The 23,973-nt window shown below is 61.2% G+C and overlaps 1 protein-coding gene across 1 annotated transcript in view; it reads left to right on the top strand.

Moving 5' to 3' along the window:
* Positions 1 to 2,322: 2,322 nt before the first annotated feature.
* Sorcs2 (sortilin related VPS10 domain containing receptor 2) overlaps positions 2,323 to 23,973 on the top strand; it is a 358,452-nt gene continuing 336,801 nt past the window's right edge. The window contains exon 1 of the mRNA XM_047566161.1: positions 2,323 to 2,881. Coding sequence (XP_047422117.1) covers positions 2,402 to 2,881 — 480 coding nt within the window. The 5' untranslated portion in view covers positions 2,323 to 2,401. The remainder of the gene's footprint in view (positions 2,882 to 23,973) is intronic.

Genomic DNA, 23,973 nt, shown 5'->3' on the forward strand with positions numbered 1-23,973 from the left:
CGCTCCTCCTGGTCAATGGCTCTGTGTCCTCAGTGACCTCCAAGGGAGCAGGGGCTTCCCGGGCCCCTCGAGTCTCCTTCACTGTTCATTAGAGGGAGCTTTCTTTTTTTTCTAGTTACTTACTAGTAACCACTACATTGATTTCCCTTCGTATCTGTCCACGCTGCTGGGACCAAGGCTCCTCAAGAGCCTGGGGACATTGTCCATCTCCTTCATCACAGAGTCCCACGTTCAGCAACGTCTGTGAGCCAAGTGACCTGGGGGAGTCACGACGGCTGTGAGCCCTGGATACACAGAAGGGGCAAGCCTGTTGTTGGCCTATAGCCTCATTTGGGTACAGGCAGATTGTTCTGGAAAGAGCCCTGGTGAGGCACTGTGCTACCTGCATTCCAGACCTGAACCCTCTCCCCAACTTGTGAGGGGCCCTGGCCACGTCACTGAGTGGTGTGAGCCTCGGTGTGAGCTGAGATGGGGTGGAAGCTCGTATTTTCTTCCCGCTGGATAGGCAGCCTGGACTGGAGCCTGAGGCGAAGCACCCAGACAGCAATGCAGGCGGTACAAAGAGGTCACTGGGGTCAGAGAGCCAGGGCTGTAGTCGGCCTCTGACAAGCTGCTGGGTGACCTCAGGGGGTCACTGAGCTCTGAATCTGTGCCTCATGTGTAAATGGGGACAATCATACATACAAACTCCGCAGTCCAGTCATGACAGTGACGTCATAATCTGCAGTAGCCACTCCCTAGGCGGAGAGGCCCCGTTTCCTTTTCCAGCCCTCAGGAAACTGCCCATGGTGGGTGCTCAAGAATTTGTCGCAGGTTTCTTGAAGATAATACGTAGAGGCCTTCCGTTACTTAAAACCAAACGGGGAACACCAGGCCCCGGGAGAGAGCTGAGGGGTGGGGCCGCCTCCCCTCAACTCGCAGTTGGCCAGGAGGAGTCGGGGTTGGGGCAGCGGCAGGGGAGTTGGTCTACCTTGGACGGCCTGGCCGTCTTCTCTGCGTCCCAGGCTGTGCTCCCCTGCAAGCGCAGGCCGGCCTCTCCCTGGCCCCTCTGCCTGGCGCCTGTCCTCGACCCCACCCTGACCCCGCTCTGCTCTCTGCTGCTTTCTAGGCCAGATCTTCCTGCAGCTGCGTGCGCCTCCCCTCCCCCGCCGGACTCGTGGGGAATTTATTGCACACAGTGGGCGAGAGCCATTCCGAGGAGGGAGGCCTTCATGACACCGAGCCAGAGCTCCCGACTGTCCCCTGCCCCCAGTGCTGGGCACAGGTAGACCCTGGCGACCACTGCCTGTGCCACTGATACTGTCTCCTGGGGGATGCTGGTGCTTCAGTCCCTTGGGGGGCGCAGGGAACCTCATTTCCAGCCTTTCCCGAATGTTGGAGGCTGGGTACCTTTGTCCTGCTCTGCTTCTCTCTGGATGAAGAGCCCCAGCTGGGAGATGGGGTGTGGTGGGGTCCCCAGCCTGGGGTCTAACTCAGAGGCCTCTGGGGAAGGATGGAGAACAGGTGGGCTCTGGCCTAGCTGCGTGCTACTGACCTGGACCCCGGCCTTGCCTGGTTGCACTATGGGTGCTTCATGGTTATTTTCATAGATAGCAAACTAAAGTAGCCACATGACCTTGGCTGAGAACTTTTTGTACTCAGTCAGTTTCTGCAAGCTTCATGGTGGCCTATCAGGTCCCCTGGGACCTCTCTAGTTGCCCCCACACAGGCCAGTCTCCTGTTTAGGGACTGCGCCATAGAAGTCCCTGGGGATAGGAGATGAAGCCTGGGGTGGGCTTGCTGGGGTCACCTTGGGCCTCTTCTGGACTGCTCTTCTTGGGTCTCCATGTCCTCAGGTCCTTCCCCGTGCCTCTATTGGGATCCCAGAGGAGGACCCCTTTAGGCTCTCCTGGTCCAGCTCTCTGGAATTGCTTTGTCTGTAAGCTTTCCACTTGGGTCAGCCTCCCTCTGCAGACTGGGGGGGTTCCCTGAGGGGCCTGGCTGTACCCCCAGTGCCTGTAACCCTGGCTGGACCAGATTAAGTGTTCAGTAAATACCGAAGAAAGGAAGAAAGGAAAGAGCCAGAGAGAGAAGCCACGGAGGCCAGGCAGAGGGTAGGAACGTGGGAGGAAAGGGACGGACGGGCCAGGAGCTGGGCCGGGCTCAGAACCTCGGGCCCTCAGGCCAGATCACAGCTGCGTGCGCCGGCTCGTGTGGAGCGCGGGCTGGCCGGCAGGTGGCGGTGCGCCCTCGGCTGCAGGCGGCGGCAAGCGGCGAGTCCCCTCCTCCCGCGGCTCCCTCCCCTCGCCGGCTCCTTTCTCTGCGCTCTTGCTCGCGCTCCCCAGCGCCCTCCCGCTCTCCCGGCCGCGGTCTCCCTCGCCGCGCCGCCCGCCGCCGGCCCCGCCGCCGCCCCTCGGCGACCATGGCGCACCGGGGGCCCCCGCGCTTCCCGAAGGGCCCCGGCTCCGCCGCCCGAGCCCCGAGCCCCGGGGCACCTCCGCTGCTGCGCTGGCCGCGCTTGCGGCCGCTCCTCCTTCTCCTGCTGCTGCTGGCCGCTTGCGGGGCGGCCGGGCGCTCCCCCGAGCCCGGGCGCCTGGGTCCCCGCGCACAGCTGACCCGGCGGCCGCGGAGCCCTCCCGCGGGGCGCGCGGAGCACGGCGGTCGCGAGGAAGGACTGGCGCGCGGCGCGGAACACGGCGCCCGGGGTCCGGGTCCCAGTCCTGCTCCGGGTCCCGGTGAGAACGGCGCCCCCGTTCCAGGCAAGGGGCGCTGGGCGCGCGCGGCGCCGGTGGCCGGAGCGGCTTCTCGGGCGCAGGTCTCGCTCATCAGCACGTCGTTTGTGCTCAAGGGAGACGCAACCCACAATCAGGCGATGGTGCACTGGACGGGCGAGAACAGCAGCGTAAGTGACCTCGCGCGCTCCCCCTCCCGAGACCCTTGCCTGGGATGCCCCGGGGAGATTGTCACAGCTGCCCACTTCCGGACCACCCCGCAGTCATCCCCCGCGTTTTCAGTGACTTGGGGATGCGGTCACCTCGGCGGCGCCCCTACTGGCCTCTGGTCATTGGCTACTTGGGGAAAGGTCCCCAGATGGGCGAGCCTCTGTCTGTCAGGGGAATTCCGGCGGTTCTCTCCCGAGGCGCCTTCACATCCCACCTGGCCTTCACATCCTGGGTTACCAGGGAGGGCCCCCTGGATCCCGGCTACCAGGGGAGCCTCGAGGTTCTTGAGGGCCACACCAGCTGGGTGTTGTTGAATGGCCCCCACACTCCACTCTGCTCAGCATGGGGCAGGAATTTCTGGCTGCAGAATCCTCCCCACTATGGTCTACCCTGTGGATCAGCCCCGCTCCAGGTGCTGTTCTGGGACTCTCCTTTCTGGCAGTGCCCCTCTGGATTCTCCTAGTGTGACCCGTAGTGACCGTAGCTGCCTTGAGGTTCCTCCTGAGGACATATGGATGCTTCTGGACCTTCCTTTTCCCAGAGATCAACACCAACAGTGCTTGGGACCTGTCCAGTCATCTGCAAGCTCCCTGCCTGGGTCCCCCTTTCACTTGGGGCCACATTGATTTTCCTTCCAGCTGGAAGTTTGTCACCCCTTTTCAGTTCTCCCAGGTTCAGCCCCATTCTTTGGTGGTGCATCCCTGGGTCATGGGGGTCCCTTTACTTTTTCTGCTTCAGCCTTGTTTTTCTTAGTGATAGACTGGTGTTCACTCTGGGGTCACCTCTGGGCAGCACCAGTTGGACAAGTTTTGGAGAAGGGGCAGGTGCTGTGATTCTCCAGGTAGGGCACATTTGTGTGGGGGAGGGAAGTCTCCTCTCTTTCCCTGCATCGCTGTTCACTCAGGTCTCCCCTGTGGGTGACCCCACCTCTTCTTACTCCCCAAAGTTCTGAGGAGGCAGCACAGGGCTGGGGGTCCCTGTACCCCTGGGGTGGACAGGGTAGGGGTCTCCCGCCCACTGACTCTCTAGCCGGGCAGGCTACATCCTGGCTGGATGACTCTTTACCCGTCTCCTCTCTGCACCCACGGCTACTTCTAGGAGCTTCCATGGGTGCTGGTGAAGGGATAGGGAGAGCAAGGGGCGCACTGAGTGTACTCAGCTGGCCAGGACCCAGTGTCCTGCTGTCCCCTCCCTCAAACTGGTGGCTGCTAGGGTAGAGACACCTTAGTGTCTAACTCCCTTCCCTGGAAGAAGTGGGCCCACCTGGGGCCACCCACTGATGGGGGTGCCTAACAGAAGGTAGCAGTGCCCCCTCCCCAGAAGAACCTGGGGGCCACCTTCCCCCTCCGTGTCTTGAGCCAGGTGTGTCAAGGTGTGCAGCTGTGCTCGGCCCTTCCTTGTCCTCCAGTGCTTAGGGAGGGACGTGCCGGCCCGCGAGCCATACCTCAGGGCTGAGAGGTAGCTTGGAAACCAAGAACTCGGAGGAGCAAGTCAACAGTGAAAGCAGATCCTGCAGATCCGAGTGGCTACCCCAACTTTCCCACCCCAGACTGCCGAGCTTATTGGTTCAGCAAGCTCGCCGGTCCCTTTGTCATTCAGCTTCAGTGGTGTGTGTGTGAAGGAAAGACTGAGCCAGGCGGGGGTGGTAGAGGAGCCTCAGGAAATGGGGACCAGCTGCCTTCAGGAAGGGCTGATGCCCAGCCTGCCCCATTCTGAGCTCGGAGCCTGGGCTGCAGTGGCCTCTGGAGGGAGATGAACAGCAGGCTGGGGCACTGGGCAGGGAGGAGCCCCCTGGCTGCTCCTGAGGGAGGGCGGTGGCCGGGTAGGGTGGATCCTGGCTGCTGGCAGGTGAATGCTGGGGGGAGGGGTTCTGAGTTGGGGTGGGCGGGGCCACGTGCAGGTCAGGGGGAGGTGAGAGGCAGGGGTAGGTGTGGCTGGCAGGGCAGCACCTGGCCTTTGCTGATGGCCCAGAGGCAGGAGGCAGAACAGTTAGTGAGCGTGGGCGTGTGTGGGGTCAGGAGAGGGGTCGGCACAGAAATACTGGCCAGGCATTTGGCTGGACCCCAGGCCCCCGCTCCCACTCTCGCCTGCGCCGTGCGTGCTCTGGGCAGCCTGGGGAGATGGGTCCTCCCCAGGAACGCCTGTCCTCTGGCTGGGAGCAGGGATGCCGCAGAGTCTAACCTTGCCTGGGTGGTCTCAGGCCAGGGAGCAAGCGGGGAGGGCTGCCCAGGTCTGCCAGGTGCATGGGCTCCTTTAAGTTGTCACCTCCCCAGTGCTGGCTGCGTGGGTCTTGGCACGTGGGTATCTCAGAAATGCACTGTGCTCCCTTCCGCCCCTCTCAACTTGCAGCCAGGGACAGGATTTGGCAGTTGTTCTCACCTCTGCTGGAAAGCCACAACCAGACAGGAGCAAGCCGGAGGCCCCTTTCCAAGCAGAGTCTTCGTAAAATCTGGAGATTTTTGCCGAGTTGCTCACTGAGTCCTGTGGATGAGGTCAACGGGAGCAGAGAGGCTTCCCTGCACGCGGTCACGTGTTCTTCACATTAAAACAGACCTTGGCGAGGGGAGGGGCTTTTCACAGTGGCACCTGGGGGCATCTCACGGAAGGATGGCAGGAGGCAAGCTGTTGGCAGTCGCCCGGGCGAGGCGCAGGGAACATATGCGAGCTTCCCTTGCAGTGGTGGGGTTCCTTGCTCCCCTGGAGATGCGGAAGGGGGCTTGCCTGGAGGTTCAGACTCTGCTTCTCTGTCTGACCTTTAGCTGTAGGAACAAACGGTTGTACGTGAAATTAGTGTTTCATTGAAACCCACCCACCTTATGTGTTTATGGATCCAGAAAGGGCCGTGCACAGGCGGCCCCAGGGCTTGTCTCCTGAGCGCCTTGGCGTGTGTCACCTGAAGGTGGATAAATGTAACTGAGCACCGGCCTCCACCTCAGGGGTCTCGATTTCAGCTTACCCTGATGGGAATTCGTGGTGCCACACCCCAGTATGCCTCTTGTGGGAAATCGTGTGCCGATCAATCTTATTTTAGGCACAGCCCCCCGGGCGCCTTCCTGTGGGCTTGAACTTCAACGTGGACGAAGCATGAGCTTCCTGCAACCAGGCCCAGTTCCTTGACTCCTGTCCCTGTTCACCAGGCAGACGGCCCCTCTCTCTCCTGCCCTCCCCTCGGTTTCCACGTGGGCCGGTGCTGCGTCTGCACAGCTGGGGTGTGCAGGGGTGTATGCAGAGACAATCCTGAGTGCATCAGCTGCACTCTGCTGCAGGGGCTCGGTGAAGTCATGGCTGGTGCCTACTTGACACCCAGAGCGGGAGCTACGCGTCAGAAGAGCTTCCGCAACGGGTCTCTAAGTGCACGGTCAGGAGCAGGTTGTTTTTGTAGAGTTTCAGTTTCTCCTGTCCAAGTGCCACGGCCTCTCCCTGGGTTGCATGGGAATTTGGTCACAACACCTGGCGGATGTCCAGTTCCTTGGGGCAGCTGCTTGGTTTTCTGGGCCTGTCATGCGGAGCCACAGACGGGGTGGCCTGGACTGCCTGTGTGCCTGGGCTGGCAGCCTGAGGTCGGGTTGCCTGGCTGGTTCCCTCTGAGGCCTCTGTCCTTGGCTGTAGATGGCATCTTCTCCACGTCCCTCTGTGTGCCTGTGTCCTAATCTCCCCTTCTCAGGACACCCGTTACGTGGGGGTTAAGGCCCACCTTAATGACCTCGTCTTAGCTTTATCACCAGTTTAAAAGCCCAGTGTCCGAGCACAGTCCCGCGCTGAGGTGGGGGGCCGGACAGGACACGATTCATGCTCTGCTAGCAGGGAGGCCCTCACTTAATCTGCATCCCTGAGCTTTGCACGGTGGAGCTCAGTTGTCCCTTGGGAGAGGAGAGGTGGGTGTCCTTCTTCCCCTCATGACATGGAGATCCAGCAAGTCTGCATGGAAGAGGTGGCACCAGCCTAGAGATGAGTAGGTGGACCCTGGCAGATGGGGACACGTATTCCGGTAGGAGGAGCAGTGTGAGCAGGGTCGGTGGGAGTTGGAAGGTGCGTGTGTGTCATAGAAAGAGACAGCAGGTGCGTTGTGCAGGGACAGACACCCAGGAAAGAATCCAGCATTTCACACTTTACATGGGAAGAGGTGAGTGAAGTTAGCTCCCGACTGACCCTGAACACGAGGCTGTGGAGCCTACATGGCGGTGCTGGGTGGCCGGTGTCCACGGGGCTTTGGAAGCCCCTTGCCCGGCTTGCGTGGCCCACCTCTTCCCAGCTCCAGGATCCTGGGAAAATGGAGGAGGGTCTCCGGGCCTCAGAGTCTGCGTGTGAGAGAGGGAGAGGTGGAGGCTCAGAGCTCGGTTGTGCAGCGTGTCACCTTCCACGCAAGACTCCTGGGTCAATGCCTGGTGCCTGGCCAGAGCGCAGCAACGCATCCAGGTCGGGTGTGGCTCAGAAAGGGCGGCGGGGCAGTGGAGGGTGGGCTGGCGAGAACTCTGGGCTGAGGCTCAGAGGAGGCCCGAGGAGGCTGCTCCCTGCTGAGCCTGGGCCGGGCCACGCGGGTGGTGAAGGGGTCTGCAGGTGAGGATGCGCCGTGGCCTGTCCCTTTCCCGGAGGCTCCGGCTCAGCCTCCAGTGTGGCAAGAGCATCCACCTCAGACGATCGCGGGCCAGCCGGGCGACTTCCAGCCTCGCGCCCTGGGCTGTGGCCCTGTCACTTCTACTCCCCTTGGAGGCGCGTCCGGTGGCTCCAGGGCTTCATTTCAGGGTGCATAACCTCTGGAGTGCTGTTTGGGGTTCCTGGTGTGTGGGGTGGAGGCCGGTTGGCGGGAGGGGTCTGGGTCACAGTCCTGAGCTGCGGCGGGCCAGCCCAGAGCTGGCGTGCGTCTGTCGGGATGGAGTGCTTCTCTGTTGTGCAGCGTCACCAGGGTGACACCCTGAGAGAGACAGGGGCGGCAGAGGTCGAGGGACGTGTGCCCACTACCGAGCGCTGGTCACGTCTGCTGCCAGGCGTGCCGGCCTGTGGAGACCTGGGCCTGACTCCTGGCCGCAGTGATGAGGGGCGGGCAGCCGCGCGGCGGGAAGGTGACGGTGATCCAGCGTGTGGGGCCGGCAGGACCTGGAGTCTGGGGCGGACCCTCAGGCTCTCGTGCAGGGGGCTACCGCCCTGTGCTGCGGGAGACCTGGGTCCTCTGCCCTTCAGAGTGGCGGTGCCGTGGGAGACCGCAGGGGGCTGGGTCCCTGGCGAGAAGCGGGGCTGTTTGTTCCAGAACTAGAAGTCTGGAAGGGTCCTTGCCTGCCCACACCTCTGCTTTCCAGAGAAGCTGGCGGGCGCCCCCAAGGGGAGCTGCCGTGTGGGGGACGCTTGGCAGGAACTCCCGAGGGGGCTGGAGGGACAGGCCATGAGGAGGGGTCTGCAGCCCAAGGGATGAGGTCCTTCCGAGTGCGGAGGAGGACGTGGATCCCCAGGTGGGGGCGTCGGGTAGGGAGTAGAGCCCGTTTCACCCGAGGGGCAGGGGTCAGCGAGGGGCAGGCTGTAGTTGGCAGAAGTGGGTGAGGCGGGGAAGGTGGGCGGGAGCCCAGGGCCTGCTCGCTGCCCGGCCGGTGTGCATGCCGGGGGCTCCTGCCCTCCCAGCCCCTCTGGCTGCGGGTGCACTGCCCACTCCGCTGGCCTGGCTGGCGCGCCCTCCTCTGGGGCTAGGGAACTCCCTTGTCTTCTGGGGCGACTTCCACCTGGACTTAGGTTCCTGGCATCTTTCCCCACTCAAGAGCTGATCTGCTCGCCGCCTCCACAGGTCCCCAAGGAGCCCCTAGCCCCCTGAGTCGACTCACTGGGCCTGGAATGCCTGGCCCTGCGGAGTCCTCGTCTGGGCCACACAGGGTCCAGGAGACCTGTCCATGGGGTGGGTGGGAGCCGCTGGCACTTGGGCTGCCTGCCAGGGCTGGTTGTCTCCACCCTGCGTGGAAGGTGGGTACGTGGCCTCCGTATGGGCTGTGCTGCTTGAGTCCCGGAGCCCTGAGCTCTGGAAGTGCTCAGGAAGGAGCCAGGCGTCTGTCCCAAGCCCCAGGGGCGCATCGGCCTCAGGTGGCTGAGCACCAGAGAGCCTGGGCAGCAGGGGCCACACCGAGTGCACTCCACGCCGCTCCCCTTGGCCTGGCCCTGAACCTGGGCCCTCCCCGCCCCTGGAGTCCACGCTCTGCCCTCCCCCACAGTCCACAGCTGGAAGCTGCCCCTCCAGTGCCCGTCTCCTGCAGGGGCACTGCCTTCTGACTTTCTGGCCACTGTGTGCCCAACTCTCTCTGAGGCCTCAGTTTTCCCATCTGTCACGAGTGGCAGGACCAGGTGGTCTCCAGGGTCGCACAAACACTGGCTAATATGCTTACATTTCGTGTGTGACGGAACCAGGACTGAGGTAGAGCGGGCAGGGCAGTGCTGGTGCCCAGGGCCACCCTTCTGTGGCCCAGACTCGGACCTCAGGCAGGGCTGGCCTCCCCTGTGCCTGCCGTTGGCTCTAGGTGAGGGCTCGGCCTCTCTGAGCCTCTGTTCCTCGTGCTGAGATGCAGGTAGTGATCCACGTGTTAGGCTGCGGCAGGGCCTGGCCAGCACGGTCGCCAGCGTCCATCCTGGCTTGTGGTTTCCAAGACCGTCTTCATCTCTGCCGGCTTCTGGCCCGACCCAGCTCCTGGCAGCCCTTGAGTCAGCCGGTACTGAGCGTCTCTTTTGCGCCCAGCTCACAAGCCAGGCCCCTGCAGGGTCGGGTGGGGATTCCCCGCAGAGGGCTCTGGGTGCCATGGGCCCTGTGCTGGGGGAGTCCCGGAAGGCTCCCTGGAGGGGTGGAGATGGAGCCAGGCGAGGGCTGACGGGTGCGCAGAGGGTGTCCCTGGGCTGAGGCAGGGGCTGGGACGGGGAGGATCTTAAGCAGGCAGAGAAGAGGCCCGTCCTTCCATCAGGAAGCCTGGCTCGAAGGCAGAAAGAGCCCTGTTAATGAAGTTCCCGAACACATTTCACAAATCCACTTTTACTTTAATAAAGGGGCCATTTAATTTGCAGTTACGGAAGGTTCCTGAGAGCATTTTAAAGAGGTCATCAATTAGCCTTCTCCACACGCCCCCCAGGCCGGACTGCGGGGCCTCCCAAGAGCTGCTGTTACGCTGCTTTGATGGGTTTTCAGGGTGAGGCTGGGACTTGGGGGGTGACACCGGAGGGAGGGCTGGGCAGCCCTGCCTGTCCTGGGGAAGGAGCTGGCCAGCGCTCTCGCTGCCGTGTTTGGGGCCCTCCCGGCTTTGCCTGTCCAGACCCAGGAGTGAGTGGCCCGTGCCTCACCCCACCCTCCTGCCCTGCCAGGGCGGCTGCTCCATGGGCCCGGCTGGTGGCCCAGGAGCCGGGGGGTCACCGAAGCTCTGGGCCAGCTCCTCCCTCTCCAGCCGCAGCAGCTCCCAGGCGCAGACCCACGGGACCCTCTCCCTCGCTGCTTTGCTGTGGGAATCCCTCGGGGTCTGGCCCGATGTGAGCTTGGCCTCTGGAGAGAAAGAAGCCGCGTCCACCCAGGCCTGGCCGGTCCCGGGCGGGCTGGGCACTCCTGCAGCAGGCGCCCCGGCAGGAGGGCCGGCCTTCCCCACCATGCTGGGCCAGGCGGGGCCGGGCAGCCAGCCCGTCTTTCCAGGGAACCCAGGGCTCGGGCCACTCTGCAGAAGGCGTGGAGGCTCGTTACCATCCCTTCAATTAAGCTTCATTTGTCATCTTAAGAATCTAATAGGGAAACTTGAATGAGAGCTGTCCTGGAAAACTGGAAGTGAAAACAGAGGAGACCCGTGTCCTTCGGAGCTGGGAAGCCCCTCCTGATCTGCGTTTCCCTGGCGGTGGCTCATTGTATTCGCACAGAAAATGCAATCATTTAATTAGCTCCCCTCGCCCCAGCCTGGAGGTCTCAGAATGACAGCGCCTTCCTCAGTGATTTCTTGCGAAGCAGCTCCTCTGCTGCAGCGTGAGCGCCGCGCCTCGCCTCGCCTCGCCTCCGGCGGGCGCGTCTCCTGCCGGCGCCATTTCCTGATGCTCGGAGATAAATTAGGTTCACATTAAAGTAGGAGGGGAACCCGGCGGGTGCGCGTCTGTTCAGACCCGCGCTGGTTCAGAAAGGGCCCGTTATGCGCGCTTCACGGGCTGTTCATGGAGATGGCTTGTCCCGGCCTGGGAGGGGTGGCGCTGCCAGCCCGCGTGGCCCTGGGCCTCGGCCCTGGTGCAAGGGCACATAGAGTAGCACTTCCAGCTGTTGACAGGGTGGGCCTGTAACCTCAGGCCCCTTTCTGTTCCCTGGCCACCTCACCTGGGCAGTCCACCTTTGTTCCGGTGATCTAACAGGTCAGAATAATAAGGACCCCAGCAGCCAGAGGACTCTCCATCACAGCAATAAGGGCCTGCCAGGTGATTTGAATTTCTTCACCTTTGAGCCCAAGCTTTATTTTTTTAGTGTAAGACATATTTTATTCATTATTATTATTAAATTGTGGCAAAATACAAATAATGTGAAACCTGACGTCACAACTGTTTTCAGACGTGCAGCTCGGTGGCGTTAGACATGCTTACACTGCTGTGCAGTATCGCTGTCTGTCTCCAGAACTCTTTATCTTGCAGACACAAGCTTCCCACCCCATTCCCCTGAGCCCTGTTACCCACTGTCTGTCTCCCTGAATCTAATGACTCTAGAGACCTCACAGGAGTGCATTCCTACAGTATTTGTCCTTTTGAGACTGGCTTATGTTTCTTGGCAGAATGCCCTCAGGTTCATCCAGGTTATAGCACGGGTCAGAATTTCCTTCCTTTTTAAGGTTGTATAATATTCCACAGTGGGGACAGACTACATGTTGCTTACCCATTCATTTCCTGATGTGCATTTTAATGATTGCCACCTCTTGGCTGTAGTGACTAACATGGCTGTGAACATGAGGATTCAATTTTCTTTGAGTTCCTGGTTTCAGTTCTTTTGGGTTTGTACCCAGGAGTGGCATTGCTGGTCAAATGGTGATTGGATGGTTGATTTTGGATTGAACCTGGAGTTTGAACTAAAGCAGAAATCGCTCTGGTGTCCGCCTGGCGTTCCGTCCACCTGTGGGCCCGTTGCACGGCTTCAATCCCCAAAGAGATCAGTGCCCAGGACTTCAGAGGACCAATAGTCACATCGTTGGCGGGTTCCGTCCCCTGAAAGGCGCAGCGACTTGACTCTGTTCCATCCTGATAGCCCTGATTCTGCCAGGGCCCCCCTGGTGGGGGGCTGTGCTCTGGCCAGGAGACCCCGACTGTCAGCGACGAGAGTCAGGAGTGGCTGAGGAGGTGCCGGGCCAGGGTGCCCGGAGGCCCTCCCGCAGGCCGTCAGGAGCGGGCCCTGCTGTTGAGCCCCAGCCCGCCGCTCCTCTCCTGCTCCTGGCTCTTTCCCCATCGACTTCCCTCATTGACCACTTAAGTAATTCAATTTTCACTCCGTAAAAATAAAGCACTCAATAAAAACCCTATGTTTTTCTCAATTTATTCCCATCAATACTGCTTGACCCCATCCAAGCTTATTTTCTGATTTACCATTTGATGGTTGCGAGGGGCTTGAGTGTTTGTCTTGATCTCTGTGATCCAGATAACTCCGTGCGACTTGGGGCAGCTACCGTGCACCCGCTGAGAGCCAGGGGGCCCCCAGAGCGCACATCGCGGGGGGTTCCTGGCTCCAAGGACCGCCCTACACCCGGCACTGGGGTTCATGCACACCCCACATCTGGGGAAGCCCGCCCGCCTTCTCAGAATGTGGGTTTTATAATCAGCACAAAATAGAATACGCAGGTTCAGAGGAAACCAACTTTTTGGCAACATAGTTATCACAGCCTTGACAGGGTTTCTTAAGAACAGGGCAAGGGCCCGCAGCAGGTGTGACAACTGCCCTGCTCGGAGTGGTGACGGGGTGGAAGGTGCTCCCGCCATTGACTGGCTGCCAAGGCACGTCTGTGGTTTCTGCCGCAGCTGGAGCCCCCACGCCAGGGGCCACCGTGACTTGCTACGTACCTCGTCAAGGGAGGAAGTGCCTAATTTCAGTTGAAATTGGTGAAAATAAGGACATCATTGTTTCTCCATCCATGTTCATGGCCCCGGAAGAGCCAGCAGACGCTCAGACACTGTGGGAGGAGGGAGAACGTGGACGGCGGGCAAGAGAGGGACCCCAGACCCCTTCAGAATGGTTCCTCCCCCTCCACCCTGCGGCCCTGGCCCTGTCCCAATGTCCCAGGGTGCCCACGGAAGCAGCTCCTCAAAGCCCCAGTGGGCATGGGCTCCAGGAGGGCTGGGGCTTTGGTCCCTTTTGGTCCCTGCTGCCCCTCTGGGCTGTGCATAGTAGATGCTCAGTAAACATGTGAGCCGACAGGGTAGGAGATCATTCACCCTGCAGACAGGGCTGTTGGAGCTCAGAGGACCAGGCCACTTCCTTCCCTGACGACAGCCTGCAGTCCTCACGTGGTCAGTCCTCATGTGGCTGGGGCTCCCTGGCCAACTGCCCATGCCGTGCTAACCTTGGCTGCTCTTTCAAGCCTCAATTAGTCTCTGCTGCATGCAGTGAGATGCGTGCTGTGTCTCTGCAGAGCCGAGACTGCTGGGGAGATGGGGAGCTTTGCTTCGTGTCCAGGAGGAGCCCTTGCCAGAAGGCATGGGGGTCCACAGCTTCTGACTCATGGTGGAGGCCGTGCAGCCAGGCCGCGGAGCTGCCCACACCTGCTGGCTGGGCCTCCACCTCAGGCCTGTGAGGTGGACTGGCAGCCGGGAGCTCAGCAGTGGAAGACGGCAGTTCCCAGCTTGAGCCGGGCGTTTCAGCAGCCTCCTCCTTCCCAGCCTCCCTCACTTACAAAAGCACAGCCAAATAACAAGCCCAGGGATGGGTTTGCCCAGCGGCCAACGGGGACCAGGGGCCATGGAGCAGGCTGGGCCACGGCCGAGCTGCCCGGGTCACTGCCTTTCTGACGTCCCTCCTTGACTCGCTCTCCGGTCCCTCCGTTTGTCCGTCACAGCCATGCCGAATGGCCGGTTCACGGTGGCTCAGGAGGCCCCTGTGGAGGCCCCTGGGGAGACCCCCGTGGAGGCCCCTGAAGAGACTGGTGCTCCTCTGGGCCTCGCCTTCACTCTGTGTCCTCGAGTCTGCGTGTTACTTGTGGAAAGGTCGGGAAGGTGGCGCCTCCCGCACCCTGAGCCCCATGCGCACGGCCTGGACAGGAGCCGGGCGAATGGCAGAGGCCGCAGGAGCTGGCGCAGTGTCGGCCAGGGCCCTGGGGCGGTGCCGGCTCTCTGGACCTCTGGTCCTCATGTGACGGGGCAGACTGCACCGTTGCCAGCGTCGGGATTTGCCTTCTTTTTAGATGAGCATGTCACCTGGTTATTGTCCTCATTCCCTGAGTGGCTCCCAACGCAAGGCCGAGGCCGGGCGCGGCGCCCATCCAGGCCTGGAGCCTCACACTCGACGACGGGTCACCACACCTTCCTGGCAGGAACGGTTGAAACCAGGACTCCTGGGCGTGTCCAGGGGCAGGACCTGAGCGTCGGGCGGCTCCCCTTGGGATCCCATTCCCTCCTCGTCCCTCAGCTCTAGGGTGGGCAGCCAGCCTGGCACAGGAGGAGCAGGGACCCCGAGGTGGCCCTCAGCCCTTCTGTCCTGGCCTGGGCCGTGGAGAAGGGCATTTGGTGCTGGCCGCCTGGACTTCCGGCGGGTGTGGGGGCTGGATGTGGTCCCTCCTGTGAGTGCGGGAGGAAGCAGGTGGTCCTCACTTCTCCGGAGACCTGAGACCCGCTTCCCACAGGGGCTTGTCGGGGGCGGGGCAGGCCTGGCCTTCTGCCCTCCGTGCCCTTCTGCAGACATACTGTGTGCCAGGCTCTGTTCCAGGCTGGCTGAGCAGAGGGAAGCCTAAGGCCCCAGGGCCAGCATGACTCAGTCTCATGGGAGGGCGGCCCCTGGGGCACCGGGACAGCACTGGGTTCTGGGAAGCGCCTCAGCGTACACAGCCACCCCAAGCGCCCTTGGAGGGTCCTTCCACTCTGGTGCGAGCCCGACCTGGCCCTTCCTCCGCGGTCAGCCCCGCCACCACTGCTGCCCTCCTGGAGCCATTGACATGTAGCAAGACCCGTGGCCCTGTCCCCTGCCCCAGCAAGTGCTGCCCCTGGGGCTCCCACACCCACCGACAGATCGGAGGCCCTGAGACCCCTTGTGACTGGCAGCGGCTTTGGTGTGTGGCTCTTTGTAACCCAGGCAGCTGGCAAGGCAGAGAGGGCAATGGACCCTGTAGGGATGAGAGCCCACGGCTCTGTCCTCACCCAGCCTCAACCCTGGAGCCTGACCTGACCTCTTGTGGTGTCCCTGCCTTCCTCCCTTGTCCCAGGTGTCTGTGGGGAATGAACTACCCTCTCCTGCCCAGCGGGTGCCTCCCTCTCTGCTCTCCGAGCTGAGCCTGTGCCCAGGCCTGGCTCAGAAAGGGGCTCCCAGAGCCCCCAGCCTGTTTGGGAGGCACGGCTGAGTCTCTGTTGCCTGGATGGCTTCCCTGTCCCCACGCAGGTGCCTGGCTTGCCTGGCCCCCACCCCTGGACCACGCTCTGCCCTCCTCAGCATGTCCACTCTGCTGCGTCTTGGCTGTGTGTGGCCCCCGAAAGCTGCTGGACTCATGGAACTTCCTCTTCCTCTTCTGTAGGGAAGTAGTGAGGCTGACCAGGCTTGTTGGAGACCCAGGGCTGCCCCACATGCTGTTCCAGGGCTGGACAGCTCAGCCCTGCCGTCTCCTGGACCTCAGGGCCAGGGAAGCACACCTCTGAGGACCTGCTCCCGTGCTCCCCTTGCCCAGGCCTCCCTGCGGTCCCTCTCTGGGGCTGTGACCCCTTCCCATCTCTGGAGGGGGTCAGGAGGAGGACATTGTAGTGGGGAGGGGGCAGGAATGGACAGTGTCCAGCTTGGGCCCCTGGCCATCCCAGGTGCCGACCCACTCCTTTCCTCTGTCTGCCAAGGGCTCACGTCCCTGCCCTTGATGGATTGTCCAGGATGGTCAGCTCACAGGTGGCCTCTGAGTGACTGTCCCAGCCCTGCCTGACCTTGGGCTGAGTGGAGTCCCCTGTAAAGTGGGGGTATGTGGCGCCCACCTTGGGAGGTTGCTGAGACCCAGGTGAGCTGACCCGCATGCTGCTGGCCACTGAGCCCAACGCCCCGCCAGCGTCAGCGGCTCTTGTTTCTGGAAGGGCCCAAGCACCCCGCACCTGCTGGCCCTCAGCGGCCCTTCCTGAGCCCTTGAGGGGGTGATGGCCAGCCAGCTGCCCGCTCCTGTGGGCCCCAGGGCCCTGGTGGGTGGCGCCAGCCCCGGGCCTCGGAAGGCTGATGGCTCACAGCGGAGCTGAGTCGTAGCCAGACTCCCGTGTGCCAGGAAGTGTCCCAGTTCTCTGTTTTTCTTAAAGCAGTGAATCCTGAGTCCCCATTCTACTGCAGGGAGCTTTCCCCTGAGCCTTCCTGCCTGCAGACATCTGGAAGCTTCCGGGGATGGTGGGGAGGGCACGGAGAGGAGGGAGGGCATGCTGTGAAGTCCAGGCGGTGGCGCTTGGTGTGTCAGGAAGGGGTGGCCCCTGGGAGGGAGTGGCCCCAGGTGGGCAGACGGCGATTCCCCATGGACGGATGATCCGCACGAGACTCCAGCACGCACGTCCCAACAGAGCGGGAGGGAACGGGTGTGACGGGCGGGGCCACCGAGGGATGAAGGGCCAGAGCCAGGGGCTGAGGCTTAATCCCACACTCGGAATCCCTTTTATTCTCTCTCCATCTGGAAGAAAATGCGGTGGGAGTTTTCTTAGGGTCATTAAAGTCGATAATGAATATGATCTGGTGTCGGTTTCTGCATAATCCCATCAAGAATGTCCCCAGCCATCTGTGTGCACAAATCCCTTCCATGGCCTGAATTTCCGTGACTGTCCTGCCTGGGGCTCCTGTCCCAGGGGGCGGGGGACACAGTGCTGACTGGCCTCTGGGGGAGGAGACTCTGAGTCTTCCTGTCGTCCAGCTTCCACTGGAACGCAGCCCCACACACCGTCCTAGGCAGACCCTCGCCTACTGTGTTCTGCTGATGGGCTGGACCTTCCCAGTTAGGTGCGAAGTGACTCAAGGGTGGGTGTGTGTTCCCATTTCCTGTCTTTCCCTCCATATCTCCTGCAATGTTATGCAAGAAGAGGGTGTGCTAAGCAGGACTCCTGGTGACAGATCACAGAAACCCAGCTCCAACTAGAGGGAAAAAGTGGAATTCATAGGCACACAGCCATCTAGGGACTGCTTCAGGCATGGCTGACTCCAGGGACTCTAATGTAGGCACCAGGCTGGTCCCTCAGTTGATGTCTCTGGGCTCTGCTTCCAAGTATGGTGGCTTTCTTCTCAGGCAGCCCTTCCTAGGTCAGGGCTCCACAGAGATCAGGCTAAAGATTGCTGTTATGTGCCAGGCTTCCCAAGAAAGCACAGAGCTGAGACCTGGCCAGCCCTGAACCTACCCTGTTGTTCAGAGGCTGAAGAGCACCTGTGACCACGCCAGGCCATGCCCACCTGGATCACACAGATGCATTCTGGGGGAGGAGTTCCAGATGAGGGCCAAGCACCGTTACCAGCCAAGAGAGCCACCCGGCCAGGACCCCAGGCTGGGCAGAGGCAGGAGCGAGGGGAGGGCCGAGCAGCGAGCCCGCCTCCCCACCACCGGCTTCCTCAGTGAGCATCGCTGCCACCTCGGGACAACAGCCTGCAGCCACGACGCCACGGCCACCCCGACGCCCTGGCGCCAGCCCCGGGCGGCTGGCTGCCGCTGGGCAAGGCCAAGTCAGACCCCTCCCGTCTGCTGGGCCTGGGTGCCCTCTGCTGAGTCCCTGAACCTGGCCAGCTGGGGAGCAGACTCAGCTGGAGGCCACGCCCATCCACACAGCTAAAGAGTAAAGCAGGACAAGCGGCCCGCTGTCACTTACCTGCGGGCTGCGCCCCAGCGCGCCCTGTGGATCACCACGGTGACGGGCACGGGGTGCCTGCAGGGGAGACGCAGACGCCGGCCTCAGAGGCGCTGTGGGCAGTCGGAACGGGGTGTCGGTCAGCTTGGAGACAGAGGCCTGCGGTCACCTCCTTAGCACTGACTTGGGTATTTCAGCGTCCTTGAGCGTGCCGCCCAAAATCTCAACTCAGGAAGCCCCACATCAGGTCAGGGAGGCCTGGCCACCTCGGGGCCTGGCTGGTCACCTCGTTTTACTGATGGGAAAACTGAGGCTGGGAGGAGGCATCAGGCTCTGGAGCCAGGTCTCCATCTTGAGGCCAGTGCCCTTCCCAGAGGCCGGAGAGCCTGGGCCACTGGAGCAGCCGCCTGAGGCAGGAGTGGCCTGGCCTCGGGTCAGCCGCACGTCTGATGTTGGCCCAGTGCCTCCCTCCTGAGGGGCGTCCTCCTGGGAGGGTGGAGGTTGGAGGTGGCCCCAGGTGTGGTTGCCTGGGGGTGTTTACAGGGGCGCAGGAGTGGAGGTGAGTCCAAGGAGGAAGAGGCTCTCTGCGCAGATTCATCCAGCAGGCGGCACATGGGCACCTACTGCGTGCAGGACTCTCATTGGAGCCTGGCCCGGATGGACCCGCAGGTCTCGGCTCCCTGTGTCCTACTGGGATCCCTCCAGGGGCGGGAAGCTCACCCCTGCTGAGACAGCACATTCCCGCGTGTCTGGGCGCTGCTGAGAGCGGGCGAGGTGGGCGTGGAGTGGGCTGTGTACCAGGCCAGGCTGTGGCAGGGCTGCTCCCCGGCCTCCAGGTGCTGGGTCTATGCCACAGTCGGGGGACGGTGGGCAGGGCAGGGTGCGGAGTCTGCTGTGCTCGCCCTCATTTAATGGCAGAGTGGAAGCACAGGTGAGGGGAGGGGGCTTGCTGTGTCCTCAGGGCCAGGAGCCCGGGGCTGCCCTGCCTGGGGCCACGGTGGGATGCAGGGCAGGGTCTGTGGCCAGGGCCGCCCAGGCAGGGCTGCAGTTCCGCCTTGGCCTCCTGGGAGGTAACAAGCCACACAGACCCGGTGCTGAACTACGCAGGCTGCCATCTCGGTCCCGGAGGCTGCAAATCCCCAGGGCTGGCGCCTTCTGGAGATGCGGGGGAGAGTCCGAGTTCCCTGCCTGCGCCCCCTCCATGCACCCCCCACCTCGGAAGACCCTGTGATGACACTGGGCCAGCTGGACCATCCAGGATGCCCTGGCCGATCAAGTTCCTCAACTGCCTCCAGAGTCCCTTCAAGGGAACCTGTGTGCTGGCCCTGGGATTTGCTGTTGGCATTTTTAGGGGACCATAGTCAACCCGCCAAGACTCTTCAGTAACAGACTGAAAGGGCAGAGATTGTGGATCCAGGACTGCTCTCCTCTGGATTCGTGGGTCTGAGCGTCCACACTGCAGCCACCCCCTGGGGCCTCTGATGCGCCTTCGCTTCTTAGCTGACCTCCTCCTGAGGCTTCTGGCCTCTGCTCAGGGTCCAGGCCAGCCCCACCCCTGGCTGTGCTGACTTCACCTTCCCCAGACCCCTGCTGGCCTCTGCGGCTGCCCGGGGCCATCCATCTCACCTCCTGCCTCCTACCTCCTACCCCCGCTCCTGCCCCTCGTGTGGTCCCTGCAACGGACAGCCTGTGTTCTGCCCTCGCTTGTCGTCCCTGGGCACCGTGGCCCTCGAGGTCAGAGTGCTGTGTTCATGCTGCAGCCTGGGGCATTGTGGTGCTCAGCCGGTGCCCGGGACTGGGGAGAGCGGCTGAGTGGCAGATAAACGAAAGTGAGTTATTTTCAGGGCGCGTCTAAACAACTTTCCCACTGCTTGGCCTCTCCGTCCACACTCCACTGTGGGTCTGCCCGTTCCAGGGACAGACAGCCCATAGTTGGAGGATCAGCATCCACTGCTTTTACTTACGTGGGTCCACTTGGAAGCAACAGTGATCCATCAGCAGGTGCTTACTGAGCGGCTACGAGTGGCAGGCAGGCCCCAGGGAGGGACGGGGTGTGGCTGCCACTCCAGCCACAAAAATGCCCAACTTCTGTGGCCTCTGCGCTCGGTTCCTTAGCTGTGTGTGGGCGTGGGACACTGCGCAGGAGCCGAGGGAAACATGCCCACCTGGAAAGCAGTGAGTGGAGAGGCCAGGGGAGGCTGGGGTGGTCCAGGAGGATGTCTTAGGGTGCTGAGGGTTGACGGCCCTCGAGAGGGGACAGCTCTCTGACGGGGTGACAGGGATCAGGCCCACCTCTGGTGCTGTCAGCCAGCAATGTTGGGCAGGTGGGGCCTCCGAGGCCTGGCTTCCCGTGAGGTGTCTCTTCATGCCTGTGTGAGGGGCCAGGGCGGCGAGCTGCTGGACAGACCTTCCGGAAGCAGACGCTTCGTGAGTCTGTGCACTTGGCTGAAGTAGCAGGTCGGATTGAGCAATCAGAGAAACCCCGGCCAGGAGGGGCTGCACTCCTAACTGCTTGGCCGCCCACCCTGCTCCGGCCTGGTGCTCCCTGAATGACTGCTAGTAACCTTCCACTCCCATCGCTCCGGAAGGGCCTCGGCAGCCAAAAAGGAAATGAGTTTCAGGTGGAAGGCTGTTTTTACCGTGGTGGGGCCCAAACTGTTAATTACCTAGAAATCACAAGAGGATTTTTAGCCTGAGAGGTTTTTTCCTTGGGTTCAGCTTTTCCTAGATATTAATTATGGACGTTGACTCCAGCCCACTGAAATAATTCCTCTCTCAAGAGGTTAAAGACCCTTAGAAACCGCTCCCCGTCAAACACAATGCCTGTTCTTTTTCTCTGTCCGCGCTCAGTGTACAGGGTGGAAACAGGAGATTGAGGAATTTAGAAGTGATTTGATACGGCTGGCTCTTGTATTGGCCTGAAGCTGGATTCCATCGCCGTGTGTGTTTCCAGATCTCGGAAGCTGGTGGGAGTTCCCGGATAGAGGTCAAGCAGCAGCCCTTTAGCTCTGTTGGTCCTGATAAGGATGTCCTGGCCGTCTCAGCCAGGGACAGCACCCCCTGCCCGGCACCGGGACCTTCGTACATTTAGGATGAAATCCAAACAAACCCAAACTCACTCTGCCCACCTCCCTGCTCCTCCAGCTCCATTGGCTCTGCTGGGTCACGTACAAAAGGTTGGAAGCCAAGCCTTCCTCCCTCAGCTCGTGTCCAGGGGATTCCCTGCCTGGATGCATGGCTGGCTCTGCTCGCTGTGGGGCCCTCCTAAGCCAGGCGTCCTGGGGTACCCTGCTCAATACTGCATCTTCCTTTTGTGCCCCACCTGTGTGTTGGCTTGTCTCAATGACACAGTGTGTGTCCTTATCCACGGTTTTGCTGCCCGTGGTTTCAGTTACCCATGCTCAGCCAAGATCTGAGAGTGTTAAATGGAAAGTTCCAGAATAAGCAATTCACATGTTGAGTTGTCAGCCATTCTGAGTAGTGTGATGAGGCCTGACAGTGACTCCTCTCTCCTGCTGGGATGGGAATTGCCTCTGTGTCCAGGGTATCCATGCTGTATAAGCTACCACCCTGTTAGTCACCACCTTGGTTATCAGATCAACTGTGTATCATGGTACTTGTGATCAAGTAACCCTTATTTTACTTAATAGAGGCACCGAGAGTGCACGAGTAGTGATGATAGCAACGATATTACATTGTTCTTGTAGTTGTTCTTTTATTAAGAGTTTTCCTTGTTAGTCTTACGGCCCGCTCTGTAGATTAAGCTCTGTGATAGGCATGTGTGTGCAGGAGAAAGCATGGCGTGTGTAGGGCGGATTGCTGTTCTTGGTTTCAGGCGGCCCGTGGGGGTCTTGGGACACACCCCAGGGGTAGGGGAGGATGGCAGCATTCTGCCATTGGGGCTTGGTTTATCTTTTTGTCTGTTACCTCTGGGTGTGCGTGTGTGTCTGTCTCTATCAGAAACAGTAGCTTCCCGAAGGCAGGGGTGCATCATGTGGGGCCATGTTGGTTTGGAGGTGTCATGGGACAAATCTGTGCCAGGTTGCCCAGGTCCCAGGCTCCCTGGGCTTTAGAGCCTCTGCTGCCAGGAGTCTGACCTACCTGGGTGGCTCTGAAGCGCAACCTGCTGGGAACTGGGGGTCACGCTGGAGGGACCACCTGCCTTTGCCATGCACCTGCCAGGGCCACCACGCCATGCTCAGGGGGTGAAGCGGGCTTGCCGACACCGGCACACTGTGGTGCCCGTGAGGAAGCGGACGGACCTGCCAGTGTGAGCCACCTGAGTTGGTGCAGTGATTTACAGCTGGTCCCTCACAAGCACGGAGTGAAACCTGGCCTTGGTTTATGGGAGTGGTGGAGGCTCTGGAGCCCCAAGCCTGCCTTTTCCACGTCCTGGGTTGGTGGCAGACAGCGTGATGGAGGGAACGCCCGGCACCGAGCAGCCAGCCGGGTTCTAGGGTCCAAGCGAGAGGCTGTCTTCCCAGCTTCCTGCAGCAGGAACAAGACCACGCTCTCCCTGGGCGTGGGCAGTGCTGGCTGTGGGTACCTCTGTCACCTGTGCACAGCGCTGGGAGCAGGGCCTGTCTCTCCTGCTCTGTACCCCAGGCGCCCGTGTGCACCTGGACACCAGGGAGTGAGTGCGGAAAAGAGGTGAGTGGGAAGGAGCAGCCGAGGCAGGAGGGCCTGTCTTGCTACCCCAGCCCAAGCAAGGCCAGATGGTGCTACGGGAATGTCTGATTTTCAAACCAATTTTCTGGAAACATCTGTTCAGCACCCATTTAGCTTGGTTCAGGCAGGAGGCGGGCTTCTTTCTGGCCCAGAGGGAGCGGGGCCAATGGTTATCCCCTGTTCTGGAAAGTTCCCTTGCAGGGACCTGGTCAGCTGCCTGTTTGCCTGCTGTGGAGAGGCCGCCGGGGGCATACCACTGCCCTTGGGCTCTTGCCGATGCGAGCTGCATCATCCAGCTGTGAGAAGCAGCTTGGGGTGAGTTTGTGCAAAATTTCCGGCCCACTCTTTGTTCCGTCCCTTCCACGTTTCCAGTCTGCTGTATAAAGTAGGTGATTAATTAAGCGGCACCCACACAGGTTTTTATAACAAAGGGAATGATTTTTTTTTTCCCAAAACAAAGTAATGCTCTAATGATTTGTCAGAGTGGGGGAAGAAAGCTGCAACAGGCAGGATGCTGTTTAACAAATCACAGTTACTCTCACGGCCAGTGCACCCGCTACGATTAATGTCCAACAGCGCCGAACTTCTCCTTTGTGTTCACGGAGCAGGCTGTGCCCTGGGGTTGACCAGATGTCTGAGGTTCTTTGGTTGAATATCATCCCTGCTTTTGTTTTTCTTGTGTAGCTGAACTGATGCCCTAAAGGAGTGAGTGCCAGACAGTGGTGTCCACCAGCACCCTGGGACTTCTCACAGGGCAGAGCTCAGAGCCCACTCCCAAGGTCCTGCCAGGTCTGCACTGTGGGTGGACTGGCCAGGGTCTGTGGGTTCCTCCATGGGAGAGTCGTCCTCAGGCATGTGACCAGAGCAATCAGGGAGCTCTGCAGAGACTCTGAACCTGTGGCCTCGCCCTCAGAGCCCTCCTGTCCCAGGAGCTGACAGGCAAGGGTTTCCCCAGTCACTTGCCACCCAGCATGGCCACTGCAAAAGAGTGATGTCCGCTGTGGCTGTGGCTTGGCACAACTCAGCCAGCTCCTGCTCTGCACAGGGGTCCTGCAGGGATGAGGGACCCAGAGAAGAAACGCCCCCCCACTGGAGCAGGTGAGGGGGCTGCCTCAGTGGGGGACACCTGGCTCTGTGAGGTCAGAGCCGGCTTTCGGGAAGAGGAGGTGCTTCACAGGGACCCTGGAAATGAGCAGAATTAAGCACATTCACTGAGGGTCTCCCGAGTATCTGATACGGAGGGAGGAGGCAGGGATTCTCAGGACCGCGCCAGACAGACCCCAGCCCCGCATTCACAGCGCTCACACTTCACCAGAACGGGGGACCGAAGACCTAAACCCAGTGAAATAAACTGAGCTGGTGCCAAGTGTGTGAAGAGATCAAGCAAACAGTGACCTGCAGGGGCCCAGGTGGCCAGGAGGGGCGTGGGAGCCTGCTGCGAGGG

Source organism: Sciurus carolinensis, chromosome 10 (assembly GCF_902686445.1).
Source record: "Sciurus carolinensis chromosome 10, mSciCar1.2, whole genome shotgun sequence".
NCBI lineage: Eukaryota > Metazoa > Chordata > Mammalia > Rodentia > Sciuridae > Sciurus > Sciurus carolinensis.